The 22914-nt window shown below is 36.9% G+C and overlaps 1 protein-coding gene across 13 annotated transcripts in view; it reads left to right on the forward strand.

Annotated features, from left to right (window-relative positions):
• LOC124881654 (neurexin-3b-like) overlaps positions 1 to 22914 on the forward strand; it is a 435641-nt gene that overhangs the window by 131650 nt on the left and 281077 nt on the right. For all 13 annotated transcript variants that reach the window (XR_007041703.1, XM_047387345.1, XM_047387341.1 and 10 more), the window contains 2 exons: positions 4333 to 4771; positions 11908 to 12291. Coding sequence is in view for 12 of the 13 variants with exons in the window: in XM_047387345.1 (XP_047243301.1) it covers positions 4333 to 4771; positions 11908 to 12291 (823 nt within the window). In the remaining variant the exon portion in view is untranslated. The remainder of the gene's footprint in view (positions 1 to 4332; positions 4772 to 11907; positions 12292 to 22914) is intronic.

Consider the following 22914-nt stretch of genomic DNA (forward strand, 5'->3'; position numbering starts at 1 on the left):
CCACCTAGACAGCCAGCGGTTGAATGACAGCATGCGGCTAAAGGTTCTGTTATAAATTTATGATCCCCCTACCTAAATCTTGCTTAAGTCTAACTTTTTTGCCAAAGCTGACCCCTCCCTCAATTAAACCATGATGAAATGTTGCAATATCTAGGACCAACAGTTTCAGGTCTGCAATAACTATTAGTTGTGAGTTGAGCGGTCAGTGAATCTGATTCATGTTCAGAACATCTCACACATTTTGGATTTGGTTCAAGATCAGGAAAATCTGGAGGCCAAACAAGGGTGGAAGATCCTACTAAAACAGTTTCCTTCAGTTGTAAAGTCCAGCTTTATTTAAATTTGACAATGTGCATCAGTGATTATGTGTGAATCTTTTAAACGTTTAGACTATTTTAAATTTTGTATCTAGTGGTAGGCTAATTGTATAACACTTAAAATACAAACATAAACTAATTCCGTTTTGTGACTTCTCTTGGCCCAGATATGATTTGTTGGTGGTTCACCAGCTCATTCGCCCTATGTAATTTCACAGTTTGGGATTTGTGGTTTATTTTTAAAAAGGGACTGCGAACTTTGGTCATCCTTTAAAGTCAAATGGCACTAGACTTAGCAGCCATGAACCGTGTAAGAGCATAGTCCTGTGAGCCAATCACAACTACTCTCTTAAGTACCCAAAGCTGTTTATTTGAATCCAATCATGAGTATCCTGATTGTTTGATAGCATGAGGTAAGGTGCTTGGAGTTTTTAATATTTTCTGAGGTTCTACCAAGATGGCCAGGCAGCAGAGGCATGGCCATCTGCTCAAAATAATTACTGGCGGCACACCTGGCGGCATGTTAAGGTAAATTACAGAGACAAAGAGGTTGTTGTGGAGCCAGTCAAAAACATTAAAAGCACATTAGAACCACCACTGTTTGTCTCATCATATAAAGTTTGTCAATTAGAAACATTTGACACACATTACATATATTGTGCTGAAGCGACAGGACAGTTTACTTGTGGTCAGCCTTGGATAATTTTTTCTGAAGCATTAACATTTCTGAGTGGAACAGGTGTAAAATAGATTACTCGGCGTGAAGTTGGGGCATCAGTCTGCAAAAAAGGGCATATTGTTTTGTTGTGCGGCTAACACCACCAACGTAGGCTGCCCTGAACTGTTCCACAGGTTTCCAAATTGTATCCCAGGACCAAAAACACCCTACAATAGTGCAAAGCAGTGGATTCTGCGACTTTAAGGGGTTGGTAAATGTTTAGGGAACAAAGACATGTTTTTTCACATGAGTTAAAGGGCTAAAGGTTTAACTTAAGACCTAAGTAAGTAATATTTTGATGCACTATCTGGTCTGATACCTCTTTATATAAACAAGCATGAACTCTCCCAATAAAGTGGCTCTTCTATTGAAATTAGATGTCAAATGTCAACCTTTAGTCCCCACTTGCATGAATAATTCTTTCACTGACTATGGAAAATTTATGTTTGGTTCTCTTTGAGTGCTTGTCCAATCTAAATGCTTCTAGGTAGGTGCAGTAATGAACATGCAATCCTACTGTTCAGTCCGGTTTTGCTTTCATTATAAGTTCCCATTCTTCAACTTTCATCAAACCAAAATGAAGAGCAGAAAAATACATCCTGCTCATTTCCAAGTGCTTCTTTATTGACAAGGTTTTGGTCAAAAGTTAATGTCTAATTGGTGTGAGTACTGCATTAAGACTCTGTGTAGTGGGGGATAGAGCATGAGAATGAAGGGATTATGAGATAAGTACTCAGGGCCCACTAATGTTTACTGATGTATAAGTGGATCCATTTCTGAATTATTTTGCGCCAAGTTTATCTTGTGTAGCTTAAAATCCAGCTGCTTTGCTTTGTTTAGTTATTCATTCCATTTTCTTTTTTTTTTTATAATTGCATGCTGATACATTGGTATTGGCTGAAAATGTGTACATAGATGGTATTTTCTGCAAGCAGTTTTTTTATGATGAGGTGTGTTTCAGTAACAAGACTCTTGTTGGAAACTTTTACTGAAACAACTACAATATATATTGTTTTATTTTCTTGGAAATCAAATCAATTTGGAGTCATTTGTAGTCTGCACCATTATAAATCAAGAAGGCATAACAGACTGCATTTGCAAAACATGATGTTTTGCTCATATGGTCCTTTGTATATGGTGCAAGTGAAACATTTTTCACTATTCCATATTACTTTTTAGGGTTGCATTATTTTCCAAAAACATTCACTTTAATTAAATCCAAAGACAATAATTGGAAAAGAATAAGGAATCCACACAGAGTCAAAATTACACATACAAGCTCCAGTTATTACAATACCGCTCTGATATTTGGATAAATGTGTCTTGGCAAATTGCAGGGAAATAGTACTGTTTAATTAAATTGACTGGCTTATCCAGTCTTTTTAATTGCCACATTATCCAAGATTCAACCATCTATCTAAAGATGTTATGTAAAATAAAACAATTGGAGGTATTCTGCCTCTTTTATTATTTTACTCACTCTGTGCAATGTACCAGTCCATTGGCAACTAAACAGACCCTCAGCATGATGATACCACCACCATACTTTACAGTTATAATACTTCTCTTTGAAAACCTCACTTTGACTTTTGTAAACATACTCTGTGCCACTTTAGCCAAATAGCCCAACCTTTGACCTACAGTAAAACCTTTTTCTGGAAAGAATTTGGATTGTGCATTAGGGCAATTTAAGATTTTAGTAGTGCTTGAAGACTGAAGGTCTCTGGAACGCATAATTCTTTTTTTTTATTTTCACCCTGTCAGTTAATGCGAATTTAAAACTATATTCACTACAGGCAATGATACTGGTGTTTCAGCAGTTTCTCATTCATGATTTGTGTTTTGGTTTCTTGTTTGTAGTAGTATATCCTAATCATCTTAGAGACAGCCGAGTGCCCTAGCAGGACAAGGATCCTAAACACACATCCAAACTGGTTTTTGGAAGACACAAATTCATTTTATGGAATAGCCTTCCCAAAAAACAACCTTAGTCCTGTGGAAAAATTGTGGACTATGCCTAAAAGCCTGTTCTGTGAAAGAAATTAGGTCTACCAATTCAGAAAAGCATGATCAAAATATCCAGATAGGATTGAGCCTAAAGCTTGTTGATTCAGTTCAGTACAACTTTGTTGTCCACTAGGTAGACATAGTTTTTGACCTCTCCAAGTGCAATTAAAGATACCGTTACAAAATACACCCGCAACACTGCAGATCCACACAGCATAATAAACAATAACACAAAAATGGCAAAAAATAATAATAATATTAATTTGACCTTTTACAGGTAGTCTGCAATACTTTATATATAGTTCAAATGTACCAATATACACATCATTGCCAAAGAGAATTTAGATTATTATAAAATGCTTGCTTTAATGTTTAAGATCTTTCTATATTGCTTACCTCCTCTTCCTTATTTCTCCTTCTGTCTCCAATGGCTCCAGGCTCATGAGTCCTCCTTAGTTGGGGGTCACCTGTGTTGATCTAATGTCAAATCTTCCAGGATTATCAGTAATCCCACAGCAGTAAAATCTGTTTGCTGACAGCTGTGCTCCTACTAACAGTGTTGTCGCTTCCTGTACAAACTCTGCCCTACATACACCAGAAAAAGCCTGACTTCTTTCTGACAAAAAGGAGAAAAAATATTAATTTTCTGCATCGGTGGATTCTAATTTGATGCTGTTTTTCTCCCTTTCTTCTGTGGTGTTTTGTTGTATTTGACTTGCACGTGATGCTGATTTCTTCTCTGAATGATTATGGGGTTGGTGTGAATTTATTGTGAGTAAACAGCAATATTACCCCAGAGTCATGAATCTCCCATGGGCCTTCACTATCAATTCAAAAACTCTTTTTTTTTTCATTTTCGCCCTGCAAAGAATGACTCACCAATAATTTTGCCATCACTTCTCACACTTCACTCAGTCAGTAGATGTTCAATCGAACAGAAATTCACTCCTGCATTTGTTTACAATCTCTTTTTCCATCTTGAATAAATTGAAGCCGAAATAGAAAATCACTGAGACAAACAAATACTTAAAGATATTACTTTTATCGATCCGGCTGTCCCTGCATCTGCAATGTGTAATAATACCAGAGCATGGTTCCATAATATAACAGTTTGAAAGGGAGTTCAATTCATTTATAGAGTAAGATTACATTTTCACTCATGACTGCACAACAAGATTATCAAAGGAAAATGCTCTAACACAAGTTTTGCTTGACGGTTTTCTCCTTGCTTGTCGTGCATGTGCTAAAATCTTTTTAAGTTTCTCTTTTGTTTTTCTCTTCCACCCTCAGGTAGTGTACAAGAACAATGATATCCGTCTGGAGCTCTCTCGCCTGGCCCGCATTGTTGACCCTAAGATGAAACTCCAAGGAGACGTCGTTTTCAAATGTGAAAATGTTCCCACGCTTGACCCCATCAACTTTGAGACCCCTGACTCCTTTCTTGCCTTGCCGAAGTGGAACACAAAACGCGTTGGCTCCATCTCCTTCGACTTCCGCACCTCAGAGCCCAACGGCTTGATACTTTTCACCCACGGTAAAGCCCAGAACCGACGTGATGCGAAGGGCCAGAAGAACAACAAGGTGGACTTCTTTGCGGTGGAGCTGCTGGATGGAGGGCTTTACTTACTTCTGGACATGGGCTCTGGAACCATCAAAGTTAGGGCCACCCAGGCTAAGATCAACGATGGAGCATGGCACCACGTGGACATCCAGAGGGATGGTCGCTCTGGTAAGGATGGAGAAAACAAGGAACATGGAATACAATAAGAACATTTTGTTGTTTTTAGTCTAATTTTAACCACTTTGCCACTATTTGTAAAAGTCTTAAATTCTGATCAACTCAGCTCCTTAGAAAAGCACAGAAGACTTGTTAATGTCTCCATTTTTCTCTCTTTTTTGTTTCTGCTCTTCTAAAAACTCAGGAAAATCCATTTATTTATGAATACTTTTTGTTGTTTTGCAGTTTTCAGTATTTAATTTTCCAAAAAAAAGTCTGGTAAATAAAAATGTCATGCTATAAGCTTGAGTGAAAATACTATAGTTTCACAATATAACGGTATTCACATAAGAATTTACAATATAAATAACCATCATGATTGACATCAACTCAATACCAGTGATCTCACTCTTTCCAGATTTTAACTTTCTGTATTTTTAGTAACCAGAAATCCTTCCAAACACTCAAATTTCTCTCTATTGTAAGCGAGGGGAAAACTGTAGTTGCCTTCTTTCAGCCAGCTGACCATCAGAGCAACAGGTGGGGGAGGGACTACATTACTTTTTGACAATCAGTACCTCTTCTGAAATCTCATTAAAATAACTTTAAACCATAGTGTGATGGAGAAATATAACGTTTTAAAACTTTGTAACTTGATACCGTTAACAGTATCATGCCTAAATTAAAGTAGATACTCAGTTGAAGCATTTGATGGCATTTGTAAAATAATTAGAGTTTGCCATGTATGCAAAGGTTATCAACAAATCAAGCAAACAAAATCAATTAAGCGCCTATGACATCATAGGTTCCTGTGAGTATAGGCATGTTTTCATCAAACCTTTTCCATGAGCCTGGGGAGTTTCTGGGTAAACATGAACTCCAGAAAAAGGTCCTGGTAAGAAGGTGGTGTTGATTTATTTTACAGGAACTTTCGAATGAAGGGTTGTGGATGGAGACTGCTGAGTTTCTGTCATTTTAGTCACTAAAGCTCACACGTTCTATTAACTTTAACTGTGATACATTTTAGATCGTCGCCTACCTGTGGCAAAACCGGGAGAACGTTTTTCAGAAGAAGTATTTTGTGGTTTCAAACCCTTTATGCTGTGGGTCACAGATAGTACCAACCACAATCCATGTGGATCATTAACAGATTTTTAAGAAATGACACTTTACTGCTGCTGCTTTTTGCACATGGTTAATGCTTCTTGTAGAGACTTTATTTATTAAATATATGTGAATATTACAAACTTTCTCTGTCTTTGAAAGGGATTATAAAACTATTTTACAGTGAATACTCGGTACATTGAACACAAGTTTGTGGCTAAAACACCTTAGCAGTTTCTCCTCTCCTTTTATCTCAGAAAAAAACATTAAGGTATTATCAGCATAATCCAAAATTTATTACAGGTAAACTTTTCCATGGAGTTTATACTTTCTTGCAATGTGTAGTCGCTGTGACTGAATCCCTGGTTGTAGTTTTATTACTAAAAATCACTGCTTTTATATCCACGATAAAGGTGCAAGCAATAAACGAGACCTTGGTCAACATAGCTGCAGTGGGAGGAGTTCCCGCTCAGCATCAAGGGTCGTGTATAAGGCTCCACAGTGGAAACAAGAATGAAAGCACAGCCAGGATAAATGAAAGGTCTGAAACAACCAGTTAAGGAAAAAAATGTTTCAGGTCTCATAGTAGAAATCCACTTTTTGTCTTTTAGCATTAACGTGTTGGTATCTCCAGACTCAACTGTTGAGTTTAACAGGCCAGCTGTGGAAGGAAGCATGCTGAAATAATCACCTCGCTGCATATTAAGGCTGATTGATTGGTCACTGCAAGAGCCGTGAGGATTTATTTGTACTTCTCCAAAAACATACTCTAGTTACTGGTAAGCCAGAAAAACATAACATTTTGCTTCATATGCAGATACTGCTGCATCTCTGAGGGGTAGGGGTGCCGTCAGATAAGAAGCCAATCCACAACTAGACAAATTCACTGAGTGCCATAACAAATCGATTTATTGCCATCATAGTTTAACTATTAGCATATAACAAAATGTGACATTTTCTGCGATCACAACTGAAGATAGATTAGTGAGAAAAATGTTAAAACTGATAAAACACAAAACAGATAAAAATATATGTGTAATAATAATAAAGGGCATATCAAACACTTTGTAGGGACACTCCATTGAGCCTTTTTACTCTACTCATTATGTGTCTGTTGTTTGCCATGTTTCATACAAGGGTTGCATTTTTCTCACATGTACTTTCTCTTAATAATTCAAACCAGTGGAATATTATTACTGCAGTATGTCTAAATAAAACATTGATCAAGGTGAGCAGTGGACTACACTGATATGTAAAAAAGAAAAACAGAAGCTTTAGATGGAGGGCACATACTTTAAAACATGCTGTAATTTTACAAATTTCACCCTGAAAATAATTTAAAAAAAATGTGTTGCCGGTAAATATTATATCTAAAACTAAAAAGGAGTAAAGATGACTCTTTCTGTCTGTTTGATAAAGCATTCTGTTGGATAGCTCTGACTATGCAAAGTTAACCTAACCACACCTGTGCGTCTTGCAGAGAAACCAAAGTAGTTTTTCTGTGCACACAAAGGTCACCTTTTTGATTCTTCCTTAAACATTTTTTAAAGACAAAGTTCCAGAGGTTTTTTTTCACATATAGTACCTAAAGTGATGACCATATGTTTTAGCAAGAACTCAAATGTTGTGTTTTGTGACTTGGATAGTTTTTGTTTTGTTTAATTTAGCAATTTTCTAATGTGTTAAGATCAAATTAAATTAAAGCAAAGCAAATAGTCAGTGATGCTTCTTCTTCATGACTTTTGCAATTCAATCTGTCGTGCTGGATCACAGATTTTTGTCCCAATCCTGACTGACCAATTCAATTTATTCTAGTTGCTTCCTGTTTGATTCGGTTTAATTAAATTTGATACAACTCAGTTTAATAGAGTGAATTCACAAACAGTACTAAGGCATATGCTTTACGGCCTTGGGGTTGAGAGGACAGGGGAAGGGGCAAAAATATAAGTATTTTTCATAAAAATAAAAACAGAATAAAAAATGGTATCAGCAATAATTGCAAATAGTGCATAAACAGAGAGTGGAGGGAAAGTCAGTATCTATGGAGGTAATAAAAGAAAACCTATTCACTCTGACTATAGGCGTTATTCAAATTGAACGTTTCAAGGTAAGTGTTAAAAGTAGAAGTGACGTTTGTGTTAAACACCAAAATTGTGAACTAGTACTTGTCATACTGGTGCTGGGAGTTGATCACAGTTTGATGGTTTTTGCTTATCCACTTGCTTTATGAGAACTGACCACCTCTCAGTGGGCTTCAGACCTAGGTCTTTTCCTAATCATGGGGTAATGTTAGGATCTTTAAACCACTTTATATTCTGTATCTCAAATAGAAGCTGGTGCCAGTGCTTATTACTTTCATTTTTGAAGCCATTTATGGATCTGAAAATGATTCAATATTCTTAGCAGCACTTATGTATACATAATTGGCTTAGACTGATTGACTTAGACAGGCCCCTGCCCTCTGTTTCTGTGAAGTCACAGAGTTACTGTGACTTCACCTTCTCTGACCTGCATAAAAATGGAGACATATGTATACATATGAAGCCATTTCAATGAAAAGCAAAGGTGGCTTTTCTTTGGAGTTAACAGTTACTAAGACAAAGGATTCAAGCACACCTGCTCCTGTTTTATAGCAAACTACTTTAGATTAACTCTTTCCTAGACAGGCCTGTACGTATGATATTACACTGACTTTGGTTAGCTGTCATTTCTTTTTTATTAGTTAAAAACTATCCTGAAAATGTTACCCTGAAAATGTAAAAAAGCAAAAATCAACTTTTTAGCTAACAAAGTGCTTCTGCAATTAATCAATATTAATCTGATCACTTTTTACAGCCGTCTAAACACCTATCTCTAACCCTACCCTATAACCCCTAACCAACAGCAAATGAAGGTTACAGACACAGCATTTGCTACATTGTCAAACCTTTCAACCATTGCTGCACATTAAGTTGTATGAAATTTGGGAAACATATTCTTTAGCATGGGACTCAGTAATGTAATCATGCACTAGTTTGTTTTTATCATTTTTGAACTCACAAACTTAGAATGTTATAAAACTTTAATAGAAATATATTTCAAAAATGATTTATTGCCAGGATAAAGTTATCTTCTCTAAATAGCTATGAAGCCCCTTTTTTACTGGCTTGCTTCCATCTGTAAGTTCTCTGACCTCAAAACATGGCTAAATACACAGAAAATGTTTGAAGAAGATTTTATTGGTGAATGGGGTTAGAAACCTTTCTTGCCTTAAGCTCCAGAGTCAATACAATGTCTGCATTAGGTGAGATCCTCCAGAGAACGCGCTTGTGTTAGTCGCCGTGTTATATATCAGCTTGGAGCAGCCAATTTAACCATGTGTCAGAGCTCGCTGCTTTGATTAATCACCGGCACAGCCCCCGAGTGCGATAGCGGAGCAGAAAGTTGGATTTCCTTGCTGAGAAAAAAAAGGAATCAGACAGATAAATGTACCGGACCGAAAGATGGTTAAGAATAGGCATAATCACACTTGTGGCATGAGTGAAATGTTAATAAGGAGTCTGGGTGAATTAAATTTTATGTCTACAAAGAGCTAGGATTTCTGCCAGGCTGCAAGATTAATATAACATAATATTTGGGGACTCATATTTCACAGTTTTCATGCAAGCTCATACTGGACTGTGAGGGAAAAATGGCTCTTTTTTATCTTGTAGAAAATATGTTTTCAACCACAGTGGAGGCTGAAGAATATATACTTTATAGCAAAAGCTATCGATATGGGTAGAGTTAGCCACCTAGATAATGTATCTGTTTCTAAGACCTGGTAAAATATTTAAGGTGGCAATTAAGATTTATAAATACAAGGTTGCTACCATAAAGGCATTAAATACAGGGCATTGAAAAGGAATTTGTCTCCTTAGAGATTTTCTTTGCTGACAGCCTGAATAATACAAAAAGCTGTCTTTAAACAGTTATTTCATTTATTAAAGGGAAAGGCTATCCAAACTAATCTGTCCCAATGTGACAAAATAAAAAATGCATTATTTGTGAAATTACAATTAACTGTGAATATGCATCTTTTTTGGAAAACTGTGTTATATTTCACTAGCCACAGCCACATCCAATTATTGCTGGACCAGTCAAATCAAGAAATAACTTCAGTAGAACCTGTCTGACAACATTAAGTAGGCTAAAAGATCTCAAAATGCAACACATCATGCTCCAATCTAAAGGAAGTCAAGAACAAAAGAGTCATAGTCATTGACATCTGTTCAGTCTAGAAAGGGTTTAAAGTGAGCTTCACAAAAGAGCCCAGAAAAAAAACATCTAAACCACAGCAAGCCTCACTCTCCTCAGTTAAGGTCAGTGTTCGTGATTCAACAATAGGAGGGAGATTTGGCAAAAATGGCGGCCATTGGAGAGTTTCAAGATCAAAAACACTGGGCAAAAAAACCCACAAAGGCCCATTTCCCATTTGGTAAAAAACATCTTCCAAAAGTTTGGGAACTATTCTGTAGACTAACGAGACAAATCTGGAATTTTTTTGAAGATGTGTAGCCTGTTTCAGCTGGAGGAAAACTAGCTTAGCATTTAGGAAAACTAACATAGTTTTGACTGCCAGAGCTCGCTGCTTTGATTAATCACCAAACATGGTGGAGGCAGTATCATGACCTGGGCCTGCTTTGCTGCTTCAGGACCTAGATGACATGCTGTAAATGATGGAATCACAAACTTTGCTTTTTACCAGAAAATCCTGGGGAGAAATGTCAACTTAAGGCCAAATGCACTTGGGTTATACAGTAGAACAATGATCAGAAACCCAGCAAGTCCACTGCTGAATGTCTCCAAAAAACTAAAGGTTTTCAAATGACCTAGTCACATCCAATGTATTACTCACTGCAGTTGACATAAACGGTTGTGGTAGTTGTTCCTGCCATTTGTTGCACAATTAGGTAGTTATGATTATTACCTCCGCCAAGGGTGTTATGTTTTAGTTGGCATTTGACTGCACGTCAGTTTGCAAAAACATTTTAAAAAAAAGGATTTTGATGAAATTTTCAGACAATGTGCATATTTGGATAAGGGACAGATGATTAGATTTTGGTGGATCCTAGATGTTTTTTGAAGGATTCTTTATCATTGCCAGACCATGGTGCAACAACTTGGAATTCCCACATGGTTCCTCACCCTGTTAGCTGCTGGCATGCAGTGACCAGAAGTCATCCAGTATAGCTCATCAGCATAGAAAAAAGCTGACATATCTCAATGACATGTAATTGTGACAGAAAAGCAAAATTAGAAGAAATCATTAAGGACCAGATAATTTGTCACACCACTGTATGCATTTTTTAGCTCCTCTTCGGAACTTTCTTGCACAAATATTAAAGATACAATGAACTAGTCTATTTTTTACACTAACAAATGTACACTAACACTAAAATACACAGCCGGGTAATGAAGTATATATTTCCACTGCAGACTTTCACAAAATGCAGTCTTTTGAAGCACACCAAAGAAAACTAATTGGCTGAGGAAAAAAAAATGAATCTATAAATAAATTGTTACAATGTGAACTTACTGTAAATTCAAACCCTAATGTGTAATTATTATTTATTGTTCTTATGTTTTTCTCCAACAGATTTTTTTTCTCTCTGTGCTATTACTCATTAGAGGTTCCCTGAAGGAGAGTATCAGAAAGTCAAAGCAATTCAGGGAGCCAGATATGAGTTTGCATCTTCATCTCAGAGCACAACATTGTTCTCTGCTTTCAGAATCTTTTACAACTCTGCTAGAAGGCTAGCTCTGCTTTGTCTGAATTTTGTGGCAAAATATTCACAACTTTCACCTCTGCCCTTACGTTGGTGTATTGAAATATGACAGTCTATGACAGAAATATGACAGAAGCTCTACTTATTTTAAGTAAACAGGGAGTAAAGACTTGGCAAAAGCCAGCTGTTGGGGTAGCAAGCAAACTAGCACGCAACACTTGATTTAAGAAGCAATAAGAAGCAAAAAGCAATAAATATAATGTTCCTAAACCTAATATTGGCTTCACTTTCCCCCAGGCATCATCTCGGTAAACAGCCGAAGAACCCCTTTCACAGCCAGTGGTGAAAACGAGATCTTGGACTTGGAAGGGGACCTTTACTTGGGAGGCCTGCCAGACAGCCGAGTGGGTTTGATGCTCCCCACCGAGCTCTGGACCGCTATGCTCGACTATGGCTATGTGGGCTGCATCCGGGACCTGTTTATTGATGGACGCAGCAAGGACATCCGGCTGATAGCTCAGTCGCAGAACGCAACGGGCATCAAGTCGTCATGCAGCAAGATGACGGGGAAGCAGTGCGACAGCAGCCCATGCAAGAACAGTGGGGTGTGTAAGGAGGGATGGAACCGGTTTATCTGTGACTGCACTGGAACGGGCTTCTGGGATAGTACTTGTGAGAAAGGTCAGTCTTCTTTATACCTCATTCTTCATAAACTCAGTGAATTTTCCATCTTTTAGAGATCAACCTTAGAATTCTTCCAGTTTTTACCAGGGGGTTTATTGGTTTCTCACTTAGGAAAACTAGATAAAGATAACACACATTTTTTTACATGCTTAAAACAAATTGGTGTTTTTGTTAGGGCTGCATCAATCAGAGATTTGTGGGCGGTTTTTGATTTCTGTCTTTCATAAAGCTTTTACCTACTGGATTGCTTATAGCTGATCCAAGGTTCTCCTGAAGAACGATAATTAACAGCATTTAAAATATTGTTTTCTAGCATTTCTGCCATTATGGTCATAATGGTCATTATTTATATTAGTATCAGAGGCATTACCATGTGTGTGTAAAAGTGAAGGATTTTGCACATTTTAAGCAAAGACACAATGAACACAGTTTACATTTTAATGGTACATAGCATCTTACGTTAGCAATTTGCACCATCAAAATTTTTTAGTCCCTAAAACATGAAGACAAAAATGGTTGTAGAATACTACCTGAGTAGGAAGCCCTTCCCAGAAGATGTGTTGTGAAGATGAGTTGTGAACAAGCTGTGTGGCTGCACGAAAAGAGTGATGTAATTCTTCTTTTGCAGCTCTGGGAGAGACAACACATTTAGTTGTATTTTATACAGGCTGTTGGTGGCTGCTCCCAACAAACTTCGTTTTGTGGTATGTGTTTCACATGTGAGGGTATTTTTCATGGGTCACAAAGCACCTCAGTCTGGATTTTAAATATCCATCTAATACTAACGTGGCAATGGGTTAAAGGTTTCTAAAACACCTTATTATGTTTAAGGCCAGTCAGTCAGTCAGTCACTGACTGACTGACTGATGTTTAAGGCACTACTACATAATTGAGATTGGTGTTATTTTAAGATGGTAGGAATCGTACTTTGTCTCTGATTGGCGTAAACAGGCCCCTGTCCTCTGTTTCTGTGAAGTCACAGAGTTACTGTGACTTCACCTTCTCTGACCTTCCCCTGTAATGTAGTTTATTTTTAAATGTAAGATTTTAGAGGTTCTCATACACCAGATGAAGAAAAACTTCTGACCAATTGATGTCTCAAGAAAAAGCAGTGATAACTTCTATACCAGGCCTCAGGAAGAGAATGATGTCATTTTTTTCTCACTGTCTTGCGAGAGAGAACAAATTTCTCAGTTCTTGCAGAGTATGTGCAGGCCTTATACTAGTAGGCAACTTTCCTGACATATGTTCGACCTCGCTATTATCTGGTGAGGTCTACTCTGGGTCAATTCACTGCTTCAACAATTTAATGATACCTCCCCAAGGTTGCTACTAATTGACATCCTGCAGCAGACGGCTTTTTTCTATGCTTAAAAAAGTCAGGTACTAAGCAACCAAAGCTACAAAAGTATGTAACATTGAGGCCTAACATATGCAATGGTTTTTACATAGATTTTTTTATTTTTTTGACATTCTTTCTCACTCATCGCATCGTGATTGTAACAATTTACCATCACTATTTTAATTTTTGACTTACTGACTGAATGCACGCTTGTTTAAAAACAATGTCATTTCAAAGAAAATGTAATTTCTCTACTTTGTTTTTCTAAAGCCGGGTCTTTGTGAAATGCCAAATCACGAAAACAAGAACCAAAGTTAACAAACGGTGCTTGAAAAAATCTGCATTTAGTGTCAGATACTCCATGTCCATGAATTTGAAAGATCCCAGAAAAGTTGTTAAATGGCCTCATTTTTTTGTGTGCAAAAAATCAATAAATACAGTTATAATTTGACTATCATTCATGATTTTTATATAAAGATTAAGATTTTTGCATTTAAATGTCCAGAATATTTTATATTTTAAAAACAGCAAAAACAAATCTAGAAAATTGTCTGAAAAATAATGACATTTTGAAATGACAAATGTGTATGAACCCTGTTTTTTTACATTCTTAAATGCTACACTGGAAAAAGCAAGGTCTGAGAAATCTTCCTTTATTGACAACATCCACACAAAAGAGTTTTTTTTTTCAAGGATTGGAAAATAATTTGTGTTAAAGACGAAAATCAGCCAATTCAGATGACCAACTGATTTCTTGGTTAATCTTGGTTCTTGGTTAATCCCTGCAGTGTTTGCGCATTTTACATGTTGTAAAATATGTAAAGTTGAACCAAAAATAAATGTCCTACTTCCTCAAATCTGGTGGAGACTTGTCAGAGATGTAGCTGGACTCCACTAGCAATGGCTTTTCTACCGAAGTGGACAATGTTCTGTTTTAGCAAAACGCCAGAAGTGTGACTCAGGATACTTCCCTCATATTATTTATGGAAGCTATGCTGAAAGATTTAATAGGATTTCACTTTTCTTTGCCAAGTTTTTTTTTGTCAATTGTGACACTTGTTCGGAGAGGTTGAAGTTTCTGCTGGTGAAATGGGCTCTTCTTGTCTCAGTTTTAAGAGATTGACTCCATACATTTTTTATGAAGCAGAGGAGATGGGGACACTCCATACTATGGGAGAGTGTGTTATCAGGATATTGTTCAGATTGTTCCTAGCTTTTTACAGAGATTTGCATGGTTCAGCAGAGGTCTCAGAGCCCTCTCAGAAGAGCCTGAGGCTTGTGAAGAATCTTGCTTGTATGACAACAAATGAGCATCTGGAGAGCAGACTGTTGAAGCAAATGGTGACAGTAGGTGGAGAGAGGATAATTTATCATTAACAGACTCGGTGGCGAATATCAAAATGTACAATCTGGAACACTGCATTTTAAATACACACAACAAAGGACTGACTAAGTCCTTCTTCGCATTGTTCTCAGAAACCTGACTGAGAGTCAGGTATCACAAAATTGGTCAAAATAGACATGTAACTCCAGAGGAATGTTAAGGCATAGCCAACTTTAAGAATGTTTTCATTACAACTACAGTATGTACAGGGGTTGGACAATAAAACTGAAACACCTGGTTTTAGACCACAATAATTTATTAGTATGATGTAAGGCCTCCTTTTGCGGCCAATACAGCATCAATTCGTCTTGGGAATGACATATACAAGTCCTGCACAGTGGTCAGAGGGATTTTAAGCCATTCTACTTGCAGGATAGTGGCCAGGTCACTACGTGATACTGGTGGAGGAAAACGTTTCCTGACTCGGTCCTCCAAAACACCCCAAAGTGGCTCAATAATATTTAGATCTGGTGACTGTGCAGGCCATGGGAGATGTTCAACTTCACATTCATGTTCATTAAACCATTAAACCAATCTTTCACCAGTCTTGCTGTGTGTATTGGGGCATTGTCATCCTGATACACGGCACTGCCTTCAGGATACAATGTTTGAACCATTGGATGCACATGGTCCTCAAGAATGGTTTGGTAGTCCTTGGCAGTGACGCGCCCATCTAGCACAAGTATTGGACCAAGGGAATGCCATGATATGGCAGCCCAAACCATCACTGATCCACCCCCATGCTTCACTCTGGGCATGCAACAGTCTGGGTGGTACGCTTCTTTGGGGGTTCTTCACACCGTAACTCTCCCGGATGTGGGGAAAACAGTATAGGTGGACTCATCAGAGAACAATACATGTTTCACATTGTCCACAGCCCAAGATTTGCGCTCCTTGCACCATTGATACCAACGTTTGGCATTGGCATGAGTGACCAAAGGTTTGGCTATAGCAGCCCGGCCGTGTATATTGACCCTATGGAGCTCCCGATGGACAGTTCTGGTGGAAACAGGAGAGTTGAGGTGCACATTTAATTCTGCCGTGATTTGGGCAGCCGTGGTTTTATGTTTTTTGGATACAATCCGGGTTAGCACCCGAACATCCCTTTCAGACAGCTTCCTCTTGCGTCCACAGTTAATCCTGTTGGATGTGGTTCGTCCTTCTTGGTGGTATGCAGACATTACCCTGGATATCGTGGCTCTTGATACATCACAAAGACTTGCTGTCTTGGTCACAGATGCGCCAGCAAGACGTGCACCAACAATTTGTCCTCTTTTGAAATCTGGTATGTCACCCATAATGTTGTGTGCATTGAGCAAAACTGTGCTCTTCCCCTGCTAATTGAACCTTCACACTCTGCTCTTACTGGTGCAATGTGCAATCAATGAAGACTAGCTACCAGGCTGGTCCAATTTAGCCATGAAACCTCCCACACTAAAATGACAGGTGTTTCAGTTTCATTGTCCAACCCCTGTAGACAGCATGGTTGCAAAAACAGAAATTTCAGAAGGAGTCGAGTTCATGAGTTTCCCTTGTCAGAATAAATTACCCTTGGCTCAGCTTGCTCATTTCTTGTTTTGTCTATAATATTTTAGATACGGAGAAATGGATGGAGGAGGCAGTGATATACTGGCTCTGATGATGCACAACAACACTGAAAGAAATGCACCAGGGTGCCTTGTCTTCCACCCAAAGGAAGAAAAACATAAAGTTTTATGCCCCTACCACTACATACCCTCACATTATTCTTCTGTTGTGCCATTCTATTTCCTCCCACACATCGGCCTCTGAATGGTCATATATCTGTTTTCAATGAGAACTGTTGCCAGTGGGTGATAACCCATAGGACAGCGAGTCTGCCTTTGACTTCTGGAGCTGGAGAACAAAAGTTTCGATAGATAGATAGATAGATAGATAGATAGATAGATAGATAGATAGATAGATAGATAGATAGATAGATAGATAGATAGATAGATAGATAGATAGATAGATAGATAGATAGATAGATAGATAGATAGATAGATAGATAGATAGATAGATAGATAGATAGATAGATAGATAGATAGATAGATAGATAGATAGATAGATAGATAGATAGATAGATAGATAGATAGATAGATAGATAGATAGATAGATAGATAGATAGATAGATAGATAGATAGATAGATAGATAGATAGATAGATAGATAGATAGATAGATAGATAGATAGATAGATAGATAGATAGATAGATAGATAGATAGATAGATAGATAGATAGAGAGAGAGCGAGAGAGAGAGAGAGAGAATATAAGCACTATAATAATAGCTGGAGAACAAAAGTTTTGATAGATAGATAGATAGATAGATAGATAGATAGATAGATAGATAGATAGATAGATAGATAGATAGATAGATAGATAGATAGATAGATAGATAGATAGATAGATAGATAGATAGATAGATAGATAGATAGATAGATAGATAGATAGATAGATAGATAGATAGATAGATAGATAGATAGATAGATAGATAGATAGATAGATAGATAGATAGATAGATAGATAGATAGATAGATAGATAGATAGATAGATAGATAGATAGATAGATAGATAGATAGATAGATAGATAGATAGATAGATAGATAGATAGATAGAGAGAGAGAGAGAGAGAGAGACAGAGAGAGAATATAAGCATATAAGCACTATAATAATTGCTAATAGTTTGAACTGACAACAACAGTTTCTGGAGCAGAAAATGCTTAATGTGAGGAAAAGAGTCAAAGATGACTAATTTCAATACCAGTGAGAAGTTTAAATGAAGTTTCCAAAAAGGAAACTGTATTAATTATTTATTCCTGCTGAATCCTGCTGAATCTACTATGAACCAAATGCAATACTATTTTGGTTTAACATGGTTCTGAAATGTCTATTCTCAGTTCATACATTGTTTGTTGTAGTTAAACAATGGATGGCTTGTTGTTGATGTGAATGAGACATGAGAACTTATAATTTTGATTTCAGTCTCCACACTAAAATAAATAGAACACTTCCCTGTAGCGTCAAGTCCTGACGGCAGAGTTTCTTCTGATTGGTAAATAATTGGAACGCATTCACGGTTCTGAAGAGTGAGCTTGAATTGGTCACACAGCCAGGCTTAAGCACCTGCACAGCTAAAACGGATCCTACTAGATGCCAGCCAAAAGAACCCTACAAACAAAATTATAAGTTCTCATGTCTCATTCACATCAACAACAAGCCATCCATTTTTTAACTACAACAAACAAGGTATGAACTGAGAATAGACATTTCAGAACCATGTTAAACCAAAATAGTATTGCATTTGGTTCATAGTAGATTCAGCAGGATTCAGCAGGAATAAATAATTAATACAGTTTCCTTTTTGGAAACTTTATTTAAACTTCTCACTGGTATCGAAATTAGTCATCTTTGACTCTTTTCCTCACATTAAGCATTTTCTGCTCCAGAAACTGTTGTTGTCAGTTCAAACTATTAGCAATTATTATAGTGCTTTTATTGATCAAAACAAAAAGATTAAAGTTTAGATGTCCAACCGGCCGATAAGCATAAAATCACCAACCACTTTTTCTGTGGATCTTTAGTTAGAATAATGGTTAAAATATTCCACTATAAAATGGAAGGCAATATATAATTTATGTCATTTTATAACTTGTTTTGCAGACATTCCATACTCCATGTTAACACTGTAAGTTGTAATAGACATGGACTCCAATTTATTGAACTCATACAATACTTAAGTGCCAAATATAAAGCAATATGGAAGTGTTATTTTCATGTTGCATCCTGTCATCGTAGTTCGTACTTTTAAATGGAAAAATACCTCTTTTAGTTATCACCATACTGACACACAATCTTTATCCAATTGTCTTTCAAAACTGCATAAAACTGAGTTGAATAAACATTCTTCTGACCCTTACCAGATGTAATAGAAGAAGCTGCCTAGGTCTTCTTTCCTTCCCCTGCCTTCCACATGCTCATTTTGGAAGATCAGTAATCATTAAAGGTGTCCTGATCTGCTCAGTGGTCTTGTCTCAACAGACTGAACTACCTTCTGTTTGCACAGATACACCACAGCTCAATACCAACACCATATCACTTTGCTCCTCTCATTCTCCCCCACAGTAGAGAGAGGCCATCAAGCATGTGTAGAAATCTCATCTCAGGCTGAAAGTGTCAGTGATCTTTTTTTTATTTTTCATTTAACACCCAAAGCCTGTGACCACTAGTATAGAATTAAAATAGAATCAGTAAAGTGAGAGCTTCATTTGAAGCTACCACAATGAAGACTCTCATAGGTTGTTGGTCTTATTTTCTGACACTAACATCGAATTAATTGAAGCTTAAATTATTCATTGTTTCTTATTTGATATTTGGCAAAATCACCTAGCCTCATAATAACCCTCAAAAGGCAAGGCAAGTCAAGTTTAGTTTGCACATTTCAGCTACAAGACTATTCAAAGTGCTTTGCATAGTAATGGCATAATAAAGGAAACTAAAGAAAAGTTGGACAACAGACTGAAATTAATGATGTTTAACAGTCAAAGGCATCTCGAAACAAATGGGTTTTTACCTTTGATTTAAAAGAACTTCGCGATTCAGCATTTTTGCAGTTTTCAGGAAGTTTGTTCCAAATTAGTGAAGCATAAAAACTAAATGCTGTTTCTCCATGTTTGGTTCTGATTCTATGAATATGGAGTAGACTTGAACCAGAAGACCTCAGTGGTCTAGAAGGCTGATACAATGGGCAACAAATCTTTAATGTAATTCAATACCCAGTCATTCAGTGCTTTATAAACTAACAGAGGTATTTTAAGTCTATTCTCTGAGATACAGGGAGCCAGTGTGAGGACTTTAGAACTAGAGTGATGTGCTCTAATTTCTTAGTTTTAGTGAGGACGTGGGATGTGGATCAGCTGTAGCTGTCTGAGTAGAGCTGACCCATGACGAGTCGAGTAGAGTAGGTACTAATGGAAAAGGGCCGATAGTTGCCTGGGGACAATGTAATGTAGTTGTTTTTTTTGCTCAAAACCAATCGTTATGTGTCATGCCACAAACATCCCAACATCAGATCTGCAAACAGCATATTTGCCAGCTTTTACGACCACTAAATATGCAGTGCACTTGTGAATATGATTTGTCAATTTCATTCCTGCCTTTTGATAATATTTTACCCTTCAGTATGACAAGAACCCTTTGATTTGAGATGTTGCACATGACACAGCATGTGATATGTTTTCTTTTCAAAAGGAGTGTGCCCTTTGGAGTGACTTGAAATCTTCAAGTCATGCTGGTAGAACAGCTCTTTCTCCTTGTGCTGCATGCTTTTCAGGAGACCCCAAAGCTCCCAGGTGACAATATCAAACAGCCACAGAGATGTATTCACACATGGCACATACGCTTGATCTCACTTATGCTATACAGCACATTTGTAGCTGAGGGCAACACTTGTGCTTGTGTGATGAGGGTAAAATGATGAGATCAATGCTCTCCCTATGGCTGTAACAAATGTTAGGAATTTACATTACAATGTTTGGCCTTTAGTGGTGAATTGCTGAAAGAATAGAATATTAATGTTTGTTTGTCTGTTTGTAGTCTGAAGCAGTTTGGGATCATTCGAACACCTTTCTGTGATGTTATTTGTTTTAAATGGATTTCACCCCAGGAGACTTTAGATGTATTTCTTACATGGCATTAGCAGTTTAATCAGCAAACTCTTTGAAGTCAGATCCTATGCCAGCAAGAAAACTGCATGTACTGTACATTGAAAATGTTTCCAAGATTTATTGTAAATAATAAGTTTTATTCATACTATTGGTTGAGCTAAGATTTGATTGTTAAAATCTAAAATATTTGAAACATAAGAAATCAGTTACATTTTTTTAATCTGGTATTGCTAGGTTACCATTTTCTTACCAAACATAAAATGTATATTTATTTTAACACTTTTCCATTTCATTTGTGTTTAGGTTTCTAGTTCACAATAGTTTTATGCATTTCCATAAAATGCATAATGTCTGAAATTTTAATTATGGGGCTGCATACTTTCTCAGCAGTAAGACAGCCGAGCGTGTATGGAAAACTTTCATAAAATGATATCATCTGTACATCAGCAAACTCCTAACTCAAGAATCACTTCAGAAATGAAATCTGATATTCTGCAATAATATAATATAATATAATATAATATAATATAATATAATATAATATAATATACGTAGCAAAAAACATGCACTGTTGTAGAATTATATCCCTTTTCTGCTTCACAGTTGAGTTTATCTTTACTACAATGATATTACGTGCTACTTGTTTCCTCTTACATAACCAGACTTTGGCTACAGCTCTGGTATTTGTTATTTTCCCTTTTTTTATTCCCACGAACATGCTTCTTAAGGCAACTGTTCTATCTTAATATCATTACAAAACCCTCCAGAAAATGTATGTATCTTTCCGGGCTCCAAGTGTTGTATTGTGGCTGTGGATAAATTTTGGAATAGTTGTGGTGGAATTTCTATGGTAGGTAAGCATAGAGTCTGTTGTCTGCTGTGTCAGAAATGGAGAGCGTATCATCACCGAACACTGGGTAAATAACTGGACAGCAGGGAAAGGACCGTGTGTTCACTCCTTTCCTGGGAGCTTCTTTTTAATCAATAAGCTCTACTGTAATGTGTTTGAATAAAGCTAACCTTTATCCACTTATAATTTGAAATGACTTAAAAAGTACAGGCCACTTTTTAGAAAGCTTTGTTTAACCCTAAAGTTTATTTGTAACAACACATCTGGCTCTACAGGACGGCCGTGTTTTTATTTTACACCTTTGTCCTCTATTAACTTGAAATCACCTATGTCTAGTGTTCTTTTTACAAAATATGTTAAATTGTTTAGAATTTTTATTTTCCTTTCCAAATTTACTAAGTACGTATTTTAGGTTTCTCAGTGGAGCTGTGTTTTTCCAGAGGTTGCAAAGAAAACACACCACCTATTTTTCTAAATATGCCTTATGAGTTACTGGTTCATCTTAATAACTGTACTCTCTGGCTACGTTCTGGTGTAATCTGTAGAATTTACCAATAAGGTTCTCCAATGAATCTTGACCATAAGGGATTTTCTATATTCACAATCTGTCTCATATGTTGCATTTAAGCAACAGTAGGTATAGCACTGTAAAGAATAAAATGTGCATTCCAAGCTATTTACATTCTATTATTACACTGCAATATTCCTGTCTGTCTTTCCATCATTCAGCTATATGACTGCTTGTCTCTCACACATGACTAAACTACAGGATACAAAGGTCAGCTATCTATTCGCTAAAGCCATTAACAGAACAGTAGGATTGTGAGTTGATGTGAAGAAGAGTAGATGTGCTTGTATTTGCTCTGAAACAAAACTGCTTTAAATTTATTGGAAAACTGACATGAAAACTGGCAGAGAGTCCAAATGGCTTATATGTTTACTAATATCCATGCCAAACTGTTTGTATAAATGCACTTAAATCTAATTGTTACAACATATGCAATGCTGTGAAAATGTTTTTGCTTTTTCATCACAATGAAATGTTTCAGATCATGTAACAAATTTTAACATGGCTAACAGTTTCCAAAAGCTTTTCAAACCATCCTGGCTTCTGTCAAAAGTAATAATCTGGGTATCTCTCGTATATCAATGTGGAGAAATCTTAGCTCAATCTGCTTTCAGGATTGTTTTCGTTTAGCCATATTAGATGGCGTTTTTGAGTTCAGACTTTGACTAGGCCATTCTAAAAACTTCATTTATGGTTATTTTGAGCCATTCAGATGTGGACTGCCAGGTCTGCTTCAGATCATTGTTCTATTGCATAATACAAGTGCTCTTGAGCTTGAGATTATGAACTGATGGC

Source organism: Girardinichthys multiradiatus, chromosome 15, assembly GCF_021462225.1.
Source record: "Girardinichthys multiradiatus isolate DD_20200921_A chromosome 15, DD_fGirMul_XY1, whole genome shotgun sequence".
NCBI classification, from domain to species: domain Eukaryota; kingdom Metazoa; phylum Chordata; class Actinopteri; order Cyprinodontiformes; family Goodeidae; genus Girardinichthys; species Girardinichthys multiradiatus.